The sequence below is a fragment of the Equus asinus genome, chromosome 12 (assembly GCF_041296235.1).
Source record: "Equus asinus isolate D_3611 breed Donkey chromosome 12, EquAss-T2T_v2, whole genome shotgun sequence".
NCBI classification, from domain to species: Eukaryota; Metazoa; Chordata; class Mammalia; order Perissodactyla; family Equidae; genus Equus; species Equus asinus.
In genome coordinates this window covers 45,773,517-45,786,888 of record NC_091801.1, presented here as the reverse complement: position 1 = coordinate 45,786,888, position 13,372 = coordinate 45,773,517, and the positions used below count along the sequence as shown (strand labels likewise).

At 38.1% G+C, this 13,372-nt stretch overlaps 1 protein-coding gene and 1 long non-coding RNA gene across 7 annotated transcripts in view; one reads left to right on the top strand and one right to left on the bottom strand.

The window, feature by feature from the left end:
* Positions 1-13,372, bottom strand: part of CPQ (carboxypeptidase Q) — a 460,617-nt gene that overhangs the window by 91,253 nt on the left and 355,992 nt on the right. For all 5 annotated transcript variants that reach the window (XM_044743942.2, XM_070481372.1, XM_070481375.1 and 2 more), the window contains one exon: positions 10,675-10,766. In XM_044743942.2, the coding sequence (XP_044599877.1) occupies positions 10,675-10,766 (92 nt within the window). The remainder of the gene's footprint in view (positions 1-10,674; positions 10,767-13,372) is intronic.
* Positions 1-13,372, top strand: part of LOC139039915 (uncharacterized) — a 78,362-nt gene that overhangs the window by 3,678 nt on the left and 61,312 nt on the right. The gene's annotated exons all lie outside the window — the stretch shown is intronic.

Below are 13,372 nucleotides of genomic sequence, written 5' to 3'. Positions count from 1 at the left end.
ACGTAGTTTCAGTACTGCCTACTGTGACTTCTGGACACTGTTGCTCAAAGTGAACTCACCACCACCAGCTGCTTTCTAGCATTGCCCTTGCTGGCAACCCTGCCTGTTTTATTCTTCCCATTCATTCCTCAAGTCATCTTCAGCAGACTATTCTTTGATGGTTGTGTATGAGTCTAGCGAAAGTACACAAAAACCACAGCAGCCAGAGGTAGGGGAGAAACTTCCAGAAGGGCTACTGATTATGAAAAAACATGATATGCTTGCGGTCTCCTGGGAAAAGCCTCTCTCTCAGACAACAGTTCAGGTTTAAAAAAGAAATACTGCAGGCAAATCTATGGCTAAACCTAGTGTATGGTTAAACGGTGAATTACAATTGTTAAGGGATTAGTAGGAAAGTTGCCAAGATGTACTGGAGTGTTCATTTCTTTACAAGACCTTTCCATATGTATAGACTTTTAAAAAAGATGCCCTTTAAAATACATTTTTGAATATTATTTCGTTTAGTTATCTTAATAAAGGATAGTGTTCTTGCTTTAAGAAATACTGGGAAAGTATGTTAAGCCCTTCCTCCAACCAGGTTACTTTACCTGTTGTGTGGCTCATTGGGCTATAACTAAGGCAAAAGACTGACCTGGTGATGGTGTGTTCTGCTGGCCAAATACCTAAGGGGAAACACAACTACAACTTCTTGAATGCTGAGCTTACAAATAACACTCATATTAAAGCCTACCAAGACACAGCTAAATGTTAGATACGAGACGCTCTAAATGTTGAATTCCACTATGTGCTACAAACCTCTTCCACCAAAACGTGACTGTGAGGCTGGAAAAGGCTTCGGAAGAGAGTTCTCTAAACTTCTTCCCAATAAAGTTTAAAACGGGAGTCAGGAAGCTATGGCCAGTGTGCCAGATCTGACCACTTTCTTCTCCTCCCTCTCCTCCTCCTCCTCCCCCTCCCACTCAGCCTCTTCTCCTCCTCCTCCCTCTCCTCCTCCTCCTCATCTTCTTCTCCTCCTCCTCCATCTATACCTCCTCCTCCTCCTTCTTTTAAATAAGGTTTTATTAGAAAACAGCCATGGTCATTTGTCTACTATTGTCTATGATTACTTTTGCACTACAATGACAGAGTTGAGTAGAGAAACTATATGGCCTGAAAGTCCAAAATTCTTACTATTTACTACTTTTTAAAAAAGTTTGCCAATCTCTACTTTAGAAGACAGAGGGAAGAAGACAGTCTCAGGCAAATTAAAATAGTTCTGGTGATTCAAAAGTCATTTGCTGACTCTGTAACTTAGTAAGGCCAAAGTGCATGTGATGGGACAATTCAGTCACAAAGGATCTGACCCATAAAGGTCACTGGTGAGCCTAAGGCATGACACCTCGGTTCAGATTTGTGTATCCTGGTGAGCCAACCTGATTTCCTTAGAAACTTCGTGCACTAAATATGCTACGGGTCCTTCTGGGTCAGATCACAACCTGGTTAGCATAGGGAAGCACTGAGGCAGAAACTACTTGTGCCTAGTAGGCAACCTCTAGTAAGCTAGTAAATCAGGCTGGATACAAATTAAAGTCCTTTTTCGTGGTTTCAGGAATGGAGAATAAATGAATAAGATGCTAGTCACAGTAATTTCCCTCGGTGTTTTGGCACAGTGTTCCCAGAACCAACCTTGAAAGGCAGTCACCTTATCTGGGTTACTAACAGTAGCAGAGAAGTTGGAAGATTATTCTTTACATGCATTGGGCTGCAACTGACACTCAAGCCAAACTTCACTATGACCTGAAATCATAAGACATTATGAGTTAGCTATTGCCTCACAACTGTAGGCAAGGTCTTGCCATCCTAGGAACACGGAAAGATTCCATTCTGGTTGTCACAGCCAGTCTTTTTATTTTAAACTATTTCTTTTCTCTTACATGGAAAAAAATAATAAAAACTACTTAAGAAGGACCGCTTCTAAAGAGAGATAAAGGAAAGAGGTGAGTCATAGCCTACTAATGTTCATTTGCAAGGTGGCATAATGTGATTGTCCTAATATTAAAGGGAATATTCTGATATCTCTGTCCAGGCTGACATACATCTATATATAAATACCATACACACGAAGATTCTGAAGTCCCATAGTCATAATGGAATTCTACACAGGAGAACGCAGAAGACAGCCTTTCCTTTTTTTTTTTAAATAAAATCCACAAATTCTAATAAGATCCTAAAGACCTCCCAGGTGTGCTGTAGAAGTTATGTGAATGTTGGAACTACACGGGGTTCTAGACCAAAAACACACTGAGATAAATGAAATTTAAACCAATTTTGTAATGTGCTTGACAGGCTAATGCAAATATCTAGGCATTGAAAGAGAAACACAGAATGCCTAAAAGCCCAGCAGTAATGATTGAGACAATAACCTCTGATTAGTACGTCTATACTGCACGGAATATTAACAGTGTAAGAAAGCCACTCTGGAGACACGGTCCAGACACAATTATGCTGAATGAGCACATCAGGTCTATTATTTTTATAACCAGAGCTGCAGATGAGTACAAAACTATTCTCACTCTAGCAGTGTCACTTTAGCTAAATTAACATTATATAGAGGCAGTGAGGTTGATGAAATAAAAATGCCTAAGAAACTTATTTGCCTAGATAACATGAAGAAGTCTCACAAACATTTCTAACATAGTCCTTTATTTTGGAGTGAAGCATGACCTAATGCGGGTTGGGAAGTTGGCAAGAAGTTCACTACTGAAAGAATAGGATTTTTGTATATTTATATAAGTAAGGAGAAAAGTTTGTCCCTCAGCATGGCAACACAAGAAATTCTGACAAATATGATGCATATTCATTTTCTAACTTTTTCTGTTTTAGAGTTGGCTAGAGTTAGGATAAACTGATGTACTTAGAGTGATCATACATCCCATCCCTCATTTAATAAAGCCTATTTAAAATATTGACCTTATTAATGGCTACCAGAACACAGTAGTGTTCATAATCCCTGTAATTCAACTGCCAGCAGTTTGTGCAATAAATCAGGAAAAGGTTAAAATATTTTTCATGCCAGAATAGAACATATCAATCTATTTTATTTGATTACCTTGGGTAATGAGGCTTTCTCCAGGCCAGATTACCTTACTCACTATAATTATGCCAGATCATATTTTTGCTTAAAAAGGAAAAAATTTAAAAATGCCATTAATCCAGTTAAAACTGTTCCAGGGTATTTTTTCTTACTTTGTACATTTCAGGACATGAGAAATGTCATCTTGCTCTCCTTCTAAGAGCAGATAAGAAAGTAACATTGTTCCCATGAAAAGCAGATTAGGCAAATGGCATCTGGACAACACTCATTTTATTCACTGATTTGAAAAATTCAATAAAATAATCTATAGTAGTTTTAATTCCAAAGTTAAATTCCACTCCTATAAGTAAACTCTTAAAAATCACTAGAGCACAATAATATCCTTCTCTAGTGGTCAAATTTCCTTCTTAGAGAATGCAAGTTGAATTCAACCAATAAAGTTCATATTTTTAAAAAATAATAATGTCATCAATAAAGAACAAGACAAAGGCATTTTCTGCCATCTTTTCCTTTCTTTTAGAATAACCTATTTTCTGGGCATAACAGAAATCTCCCTCTCCAAACCCTTTTCAGGAATATTCTTGCCTCAGATCACTTTTTAGTACCAGCTGAGTTCCAACAACCCCTGGCTTCCATGTGAAGTCTGCTCCAGGGAGTCAGCTGTGGGTATAAGTAAGATGGCATTTCTGTGTCCTGCTCTCCCAAGGTGTTCCTCCAAGTTGAAATAAGGTCACTGCAACCATTAACAGCACCATAAACCTCATGCAGGGTAAAAAGGCCTTCAATCTCCTTTAAATCACTAGGCAGAACACAGAATGAAGGTGGTAGTCTTAAGGCAAGGAAGCAGGAGAGGGACAAAGAATGGTGGTCATTAGAAGTGGAGGTGGAACTTTTCTTGGAACTCTTCAGAACTGTACCTTGAAAAATATAAAAATACTATGCCCACGAGAATTGCCAGAGATAAAAAATCTAACAATACAACATATTGAGAAGGATGGGGAGCAATTAGGACTCTCATATGTTGCCAGTGAGAATGTCAAATGGTACAGCCTTCCACCTGTTTGGCAGTTTCTAATAAAGTTAGACATACACCTTTCACATCACCCAGCAATTCTACTCCTAGAAAAGGAAAGAAATGCATGTATCCACCAAAAGATTTGTACAAAAATGCTTGTAACAGCCTTTTTACAACAGCTAAAACTAAAAACAACCCAAATGTCTATCAGTAGGAGAATGGATGAAGAAGGTGTGGTATATTCATATGATAGAAAACTACTCCGCCATAGAAAGGGACAAACTACTGTTAACGCAACAACATGGATGAATCACAAAACCATTCTGTTTAGTGCAAGAAGCCAGATTCAAGAATTCATGCTGTAAGATTCCATTCAGATGAAAATCAAGAATAGGCATAACCAAACTGTGCTGATAAAAATCAGCATAAGAGTTACCTTTGGTGGAGTCAGAGGTTGATCTGAAAGAGAAACTTCCCAGGGTGACAGGAATGCTCTACATCTTGATCTCAGTGATGGTTACACAGGGGTATACATTTGCCTAATATATTGAGCTGTATTCTTAAGATCTGTGCCTTTTATTACTGGATGCTAATTCTACCTCAATAAAACACTGTTAGCATAAAATTTGTGTTACTTCTAGAAAAATCAATAAACATAAAGCGCAAACAATAGAAATAATTCTCAAGTTCATGTGCTAATGTGAAGAGAGAGAGTGAAAAGAACTTTAAAACCAGGAGAGAAAATTTTACAACTTAGCAAAATATGTGAAATGGCAATTTTTTAATAAGAGAAAAATACATACACATCCTTTATGGGACTTTCTGCTATGAATTGTTACAGGTATGCTGGATGGACCCAAGGAATGATTTCTATTCTACTTGACTCCAAAATATAGTGAAAAACTCAATATTTCCTGTTTGAATTCTTTTACCTAGTAACTGCTGCCAAAATGCTTATAGACCTTTTTGAGACAAAGTTTCTTTTCTTGGAAAGAGTGTTTTAGACATTAACAATAAAGTTGCACATGAGTTTCAAAATTTATACACAAACCACAATTAGCCTTATCTATTTTATAATAATTTAGTAATGCTAGCAATTATTATAATAATTTAACACATATTATAAGAAAGCATAATTATGAAGTAAAGGTAGCTATTAATCGGAATACAATTTTGGAAAATTAGTTTGGCAATAAGTATTAAGATATAATTTTAAATCACTTTAATCTATTTTTCTGCGAATGTATTAATAAAAGTAAATTGTAAACAAAGATGTATTTACTAAGAAAAGGATAATGAATGTTAATGTTAATTTCATTCTCACAAGAGTTTAGCTATATGTTTCCATTAAAATAGCCTTTATAGAACTTTCATTATTGAAAAGATTCTATGAGGAGGAAGAAAGGATATCTTCAGAGCAACAAAAAGAAGGAATAATAATCTTCTACATATTGTTTTTCTCCATAACTGATACTATGTAAGTATACCCAACTTTACTATTAAACGCTACCAAATAAGAATACATAGAAAAAAGGATAGTACATGTGCATTTATAATATTACAATAATATCTTCCTGCAAAATATCTAATTGGCTCCAAAAAATTTTATAAAATTATCATTTAGGTCATATAAGGCCATAAAGAAGTTATTGTATAGAAATAACAATGTGAAAATATTTTATGATTTTTATCATATAAATTAAGGATCAGCAAACTTTTTCTGTGAAGGGTCAGATATTTAATATTTTAGGTTTTGCAGGCCAGACAGAATCTCTATCACAAATCAGTTAAAAGTATACAAAACATTCTTAGCTCGAGGTCTGTTCATAAACAGGTGTAAGGCTGGATTTGGCCCACAGGCCATAACTTACTGATCCCTGATAACCACAATGGCACCATAAAAATGCTAGCAGAGTTATTTTAAAATTTCAAATATTATATTTTTACAATCACCAAAACAGGTCCTCCCCAATAAAAGTTCTGTTCCTGTTTGACATCATCCATACTGATGCCAAAGGCATACCTCAGAACTCAGTTATCCTTAGTATGAAGAGAAATAACTTTCCCTTTTCTCCCCTCCTGATTACCCAGTCAAATCCACTTACTCCTCAAGAATTGTGTCCTGAGCCTTCCTCATGACTATTTCTTATAGCCATTTCTCTCTTTTCTAACCCCTTTACATTTAATGTATTAAGCCTTTACACCACTCTGCACACTGTCAGAGTCCTTCACGAGAGTAAGATACTTTTCGTAAATACCTTAGAACCTCATTATATATTGTTTCTTATACTAAATTTCTTATGTGTGAGTTTAAAGTTAATTTTTAAGTAGAATGCAAGGTCCTATGGCTAAAGACTGACTTCTTTTGTTTTTTTCCTCCCTCCATCTCTCCTTCCTTTCATCCTGACTCCCTCCCTCCCTCCCTCCCTTCTTTCCTTCCTATAGATTAGAAAGTATTTCACATCTTTAGAAATTTCTAGATAAGGTGTTACATTAGTTTCAAGGATAGGGAGATTATATTCAATCAGGGGTTAGAGATTTAGTCAGAGAATGTTCTATGGAAAAGAAAGCATTTGAGCTCATCCTTGAAGAATGTGCAGAGATGGGAAGGAAGGGAATGTAAGGAAAAGGAACTGTATGATTAATGATACAAAGAAAAATCAGTGTGGGATGTGAAAGAATTGCTCATTTTTGCCAGACTAGAGAACACAGAGGAGAGGGTGGGGAGGAAACCAGGCATGGAGGACCACAAGGGCCAAGAAGCTAAGGAGTTTGGACTGGATTCTATTAGCACTAGGGAACAACTGAAGGTTTGGGAGCAGAGGGTTTACTTGATTAGAGCTGGGCTTCAGGAAGATTAACTTGATATGGTGGGTATAATAGAAAGCTTGACCTCAAGAAAATACAGAGAGCATGGAAATGGAGGATGCATCTAAAGTGATAGACTGTAGACTCAGTAGTGCTTTACTGTTGATTAGATGTGGGGCACAAAGAAGAGGAAGGAGGAGAAGATGTCAGTGACATTTTGATACCTGGCGATGGGGAGGATGATGCTGTCATTAATAGAAATAACGAATAGAGAAGAAGGAGCAAGTGTGACAGGGATGCTAGATTGAACTTCTTTCAGGCTGGAGTGTCTATTGTAGTTTCAGTAATAGTTTACTGATCTCCGGTTGTACCGCTGAAGATAATATTGCCTTGGTTTTCTCACAGATGATACTTAGAATGGCATGCTTAATTGTACATTTCAAGTGTAAATAAAATCACAATTTGTGTTCTCAATAGAGCAAAGCATAATTATAACCTGGGATTCTCTCCGCATTGCAAGGGTTGAGAAGGGGAGATAAGTTTTAGTAAGATGAGATGAGGAAAGTGAGTCTCTGAGAGGTTGAGGGACTTCATTGTTGATGTCTCATATTGGCAGAACGAAGACTAGAACCAGTTCTCCTGACAGCCAGTAGTATATTTAGTTTCTTATTTGAAGGGAGAAGGCAAAACACAAGGCCTGAAAAGCTCAGAGGTGGTAACCAGTCTCTAATTGTACTTCAAGTGTTTTGGTGAGTATTCATTGGAGGAGGAAGGATATAGTCCTTTGCCTGCCGTTCGTGGTTTATAAGATATAGCATTCTCTTTCAAATAAAATAAAAACTTTTGTCAAGTAAATGTTTACTGATGCCCCTGCTTTTTTTACTTATTTCCTTTCACTATATAACTAATATTTTTACTTCATGAAAGTTAAAACAATTCAGTTATACAACTCACTATATCCACCTAATCCTAGTTTTCTCTTAGAGGTAACCATGATTAATGGTGGAAGAAGGTCCTTTCAGACGTCAGTGAAGCGAACATAAACTCTCTGCCACTCCATGTCCACTTCCAGAACCGTCCCAAAAAACCTGCCCCTCTTCCCCTGACTGTCAGCTGAAGATTGATGCTCAAGGCAATATTAAAAGCCATGCTGTTGAAGAGTCTATCAGCCTGGATCCCTGAATAACTATTTGGATCCGAGCCCTCCTTAAACTGGATGTTAAGTGAGCAAGAAATAAATTTCCATTATGTTAAGCCACTAAAATTTTAGGGCTAATTTGTTTCAGCAGCTATCATAATCTTATTTAGAACAGAGGATCTCTCTGTTGTGACTGGAGTGAACTGGACATTGACCATTTTCTGGCATGAAATGATGCTATAAGAGAAGTTTGAAGACAATCAGATTTGTCCTCCCTGGCTTGTGACTTGCTTATCATATTTATGTAAAGTTAAACTCAACCACCGCAGAAATGATTATGTTCTTGACAATGCTTCTATCCATATGTTAATCATAAGAACACAGAATAAGTCCTTTGAAATTTGCTGTAGCATATAAAACACATAGACTGTCTTTTTAAAGGTGAGATAAAGAGCTATCCTAAAACAAAACACCTAAGTTCCCCTTTCTGGAATTTCTTCCTTCCATCTCTTAAAATGAAAATCAGACCAACCACCAATATATAGACACATTTATATAAAGACAACATGGATATTGTCCAGATAAAGCAACTCTGTTAATGTGGTTGCATGCCCTTTATATGTACATCAGAGATGTATATATCCCTGCCAATCTTTAGAAGTTTAAAATCAAGTCATTTCTGATTTCGTCCATGTATTTTAGTAGACAGTCAAATTCAAAATCTTACAGAGAAATAAACCTTTGTATAGATCTAAAGAATTTCAGTGGGTGAGGACATTTTAAGCCAGATCCATTGCAGTTTAAATCCAATTTTTTTTCTTGGAGTAGAGTATATTATTGACACTAAACACACCTTAAAACAGTTCTTTAAGTATTCTCTTTTTTACTGAGTTCAAGATGTATAGAATCTAAAAGGTTCTCCTTAAAAATAATTTAGTTACCCTTCCTGCCTCAGGATAAAGTGAGAACTCCTGAACATGATTCATACATTCTTGTTCAGGCTGTTGACCTCCCCTCTATGCATTTTGCATTCTATGCACCAGTCACTCTGGATTCCTTTCAGCTTCTCCAGTGTGCTGTGCTCTCTTTACCTACAGCCTTTGCACATACAGTTCCTGCTACCCAATTCTGACCTCCTCCCTGACAACTCTTTTACCTTAGCTTACTTCTGCTCAGTCTTCAGGTCTCCACTTAGATGTCATTTCTTCCATTTAGCCTATCCCAACCACTTCCCAAGGCCAGGTTAGGTGAGTTTCCTGTCTCTGCCATCAATACTTTATTCTTTATCAGAACACTTCCCATGTTATATTATAATTGAAGTTCAGTAGTCGGTGTCCTTCTTTAGATCGCAGTCTCAGTAAGGTCAGGGTGAATTGTTTTAATGACACTAAACCTAATGCCTAATATAGTGCATGAAACATAATAGGTGGTCAGAAATATCAATTGATTGTTGCTGATCTAGAATAAATCTCATTTAATGTTTTTGTCCACCACAACATATAAAAGGTATCACTGACCCACCAACCAAAGGACACTTATCTGTAATTATCTTATTCCCTAGGATCACTTGGGACGGAAGAACTGAAGTGGTGAAAGAGTTGGGCATAGGCATGGTTTTCCTTTGTACAGTAAATAACCATGTTCAGTGACCAAATTCATGACCCTGAACTCACCTCTCTTAAGCTTTAACTAACTGAAATAGGGTCATAGACACTGACTCTGTAAAATGATCGAAAAGGATATAAACACAATTCAGAAATAAATAAACCTCTCTCTGATTTGATAATTTAAGTTTGCAAAATCTGTTCCTTCTAATCTGGATGCATGAAAAACAATCCAGCAGCAGCAGCAGCAGAAGCAGACCAGACCCTGCTCCTCTGCCGAACCATCATTGCTCAGCAGCCCGCCCATTGATTTGGGAATTCCTCTTTGAACTAACATTTGATTAATTCAGAGTATTTCTGAGCTTGTAGACTTTGCCTTCTCTCAAAGGTTGTTCTTGATATTAATCTTCCTGTCCCTCACCTTAAATGTGGTCTTTTATTTCTAATCATGATCTTCCACTATTACCTTCTTGCCTCAAGCTTCACTTTTGCCTTATTATACTCAGTGTCAAACTAAGCTGTCCTCCACATTCCCAGGTCTAAGACCTCTGTTGCTGCCTTTCCCACTGTCATTATCAATGATCCTGGCTGACTCCAGGCCTCAGGACTTGGCTCTCAAATACTAGTGTTCCCAGGAAGATTTAGGGCATCAAAGTATGACAGTAGGCTCCATGGGGAGAAGGAATGTTTACCTATTACTATTTCTCTGGCATCCACCAGTGTAGCAGAACTAGAGAGACTTTAAGAAAATGGCAACATGGCAGTTGGGATTTTTCTAAGGCCACAGACTGACGTAGAAATAGAAGAACCCTCAGCTCCACACAGCACCCTCTGTTCACCAGTGCATTCTTCTTTATAGGACTTGAAAAGAAGGCTTTTGCAAGGGGTGTTTGCTGGGGTCAGCCTACCACAAAGTACTGTTGAGAGTCTTCAGGACAATACAGGGAATCTTTAAACCAAAAGCACCAACGCTTTTAGTAGATTTACATGGATATTACACGTGCAAATGCCCAGCAATCCATGGCTGCTTTCTTACTTTGTGTAACTGATAATACTGGAAGGCACCAATTCCACCTTGTTCTTCGGCAGTCCAGAGCACCAAACGCAGAGTCCTCTTCGGACGTAGCCCTGGGAAAAATAATAAAATAAAATAAGTACTTCTCCAGTTGATTTTAAATTTTAAAAAAATGGCAAGGCCCCTCATCTGCATTCTGGAGGCAGGAGAGAATCAGAGGCATGCATATTCATCTCTTGCTGGTGTGGCTACCTGATTCAGAGTGTGGCTGACACAGCAAAGCAGCACCCTCAGGACTGATCTCCAGGGCAGATTAATGGAAAAAAGGGTTGTGCAAATGCTGTCCGCAGGCAAGGAAATGAGAGCCTCTAATCATATCCTTAACTGGACAACGAGCCCAGCAGGACCCAATGGATGGCCAAGTTTGGGGGGACGTTAGATCCCATATAGAAGATACAGTTAGGAGGACTCTAGGCAGATCATGGGGCATTCCAATGACTAACTGAAACTCAGTCATTTGGCTCTACTTCAAGATAAGGCATGTAGGAGATTGCTTGTTAGTCTAAGTCCACAAGTTTAGAAAGCCGCCCATGGTATCCTCAGTAATGTAATGGCTGTGAAGCAGATGCAATATTTATGTTCACCCATGGTCATTTTCCTCTCCTACTTGAAAATATAAGGTCATTCACTTAAGGTCAAGGAAAATTAATTGAATGAGGATGACATTTTATTCACCTACTGCACAAACAGCTTGGTGACAATTTCATTGACTTGGGAAACACAAATTTGGATCTTGAGGTTATTAAAGTTACTGGTGGATCTGGCATATCTAAAACCATTTTTGAGTGCCTATGTCTGCTCAGTAAAAGTTAACTACAAGAAAGTTGTTGCCCAAACTTAAAAAAATTGGAACACTATACACTAAATGTCCCACTTTGTGACTGAGAATTAAAACCTGTTCTGATTTGGACCACATAATGTTGTTTCAGAGAAATAACACAGGGAGAAAAACGTGAAGGTGGGCTTAAATCTTATTAAGAGGACCCAGCCTCCTGCCTCACCTTAGGGAAGGTGACTTTGAGTGGCTCTGAGACAGACATGCTACAAATCTCATGTATAACCACACAAGTGCTGCCACCCAGGCATGTGACCTTCGAGGGAGCAGGCTAGTCAACTGCAGCCTGGATGATAAACGCTCCTGGGAAATGGAGCTCTGTCCTGCCTCCTCAGGGCACCAACTAGGATTCTCCTTTCATAAGCTTAGTGTTAAGGAGCTTAAAAGGAGCTGTTTTTCACTAAATTGAATACTGTTGTGAAGCCACTTTACGCTTGAGCATTTTAACATAATTAAAAGAGCACAGGTTGAGGATGTAGGCTGATCGGAGTTCTATTAAGGCCTGGACAAGCAATTTCCACATCCAATTGCTCCGCAAATCCCATTGATGTTTTCTTCTAAGTCTATATAGAATCCAACTTCTCGTCTCTGCTACTACTGGGATCCAAGCCCTGACCTCTTTTGCATGGATTGCTATAGTCACCTCCTAACTGGTGTCCCTGCCACAACCCTCACCCCTCTGCAGATGAAGCTCCACACCACAGCCAGAAGGACCCCTGTAAAGCTTACACTAGATCATGTCATTTCTCTGTTTAAAACCTCCAGTAGCCAGAATGTAAGCTTCTGGAAGGCAGGGGTTTATGTTTTTTGATTCACTGTCATGCCCCCAGTGCCTAGACTATTTGGTACACATTAGGTGCCCAATAAATAGGCACCAAATGAATAAATGAATCCAAAGCTTGGTGTCTCCCTTAGAATAAAATTCAAAGTCCTCCACCACTTTCCCAGCCTCATCTCCTAAAACTCTCCAGCTAGCTCACTCCCAGGCACGCTGTTATAGTTGAAAAAGGCAGGCAGATCTGGTGAGCCGTGCTATCGTTAGGCACACTGGGAAATTGATCCACCTGAACTTCAGCCTCCTTATCTGAAAAGTGGAGAGAATATCATATGCCTATGCCATACTATTTCATGGGGTGGTTGTGAGGATTAAGTGAGATGTATGTAAGACAACCCTGTGCCTGGTATGTAACAGATATTCAATAAGTGAACTATAGAGCTACATAATAGATATCCAGGCACAGAGCACACACTTTTACCCCTAGAGAGAAGAGGCTTCTAAATACTCAGAGAGGAAGTTCTTCCAAAGGCATTCAAACACTTGCTGACAAAGAATCCTGAAGTTCCCACTGCTGCTCCAGAGTCAAACCACCTGTTCACGTTCATAGACTGAAACTGTTGACAGAGGAAGAAATCTAATCAGTATGTCCAAAGATCACAATCTTTGGTTTCTCTAAAAGAAATGTGCTTATTAACGTCAGTTTAAATCAAATGACATTTTACCTGCAACATAGGAAAAAATAAAGGATAAAGTACTGCAAATGAAAATTCCATTTTTTTAACTCAATAAAAAAGTAAAAAGCATGCACTTCTTTTTACATATCTCTGTACCTACCAGCAAAAGAGTACCAAATTATTAAAATGATGGAATTCTCTAAATAAGGATAAAGGGACAGTTAGCACAGGTTAGAAAAAAAACATTTTTTAAAAGCAAATGCCCTGAATATCCCTATGGATTTAGTGTTCCACTTGAAAATCATTACTGTGCAGGATTAATCTCCTCCACATTTCAAATCAGCCAGATGGCCAATGATGTTATATTGAGAT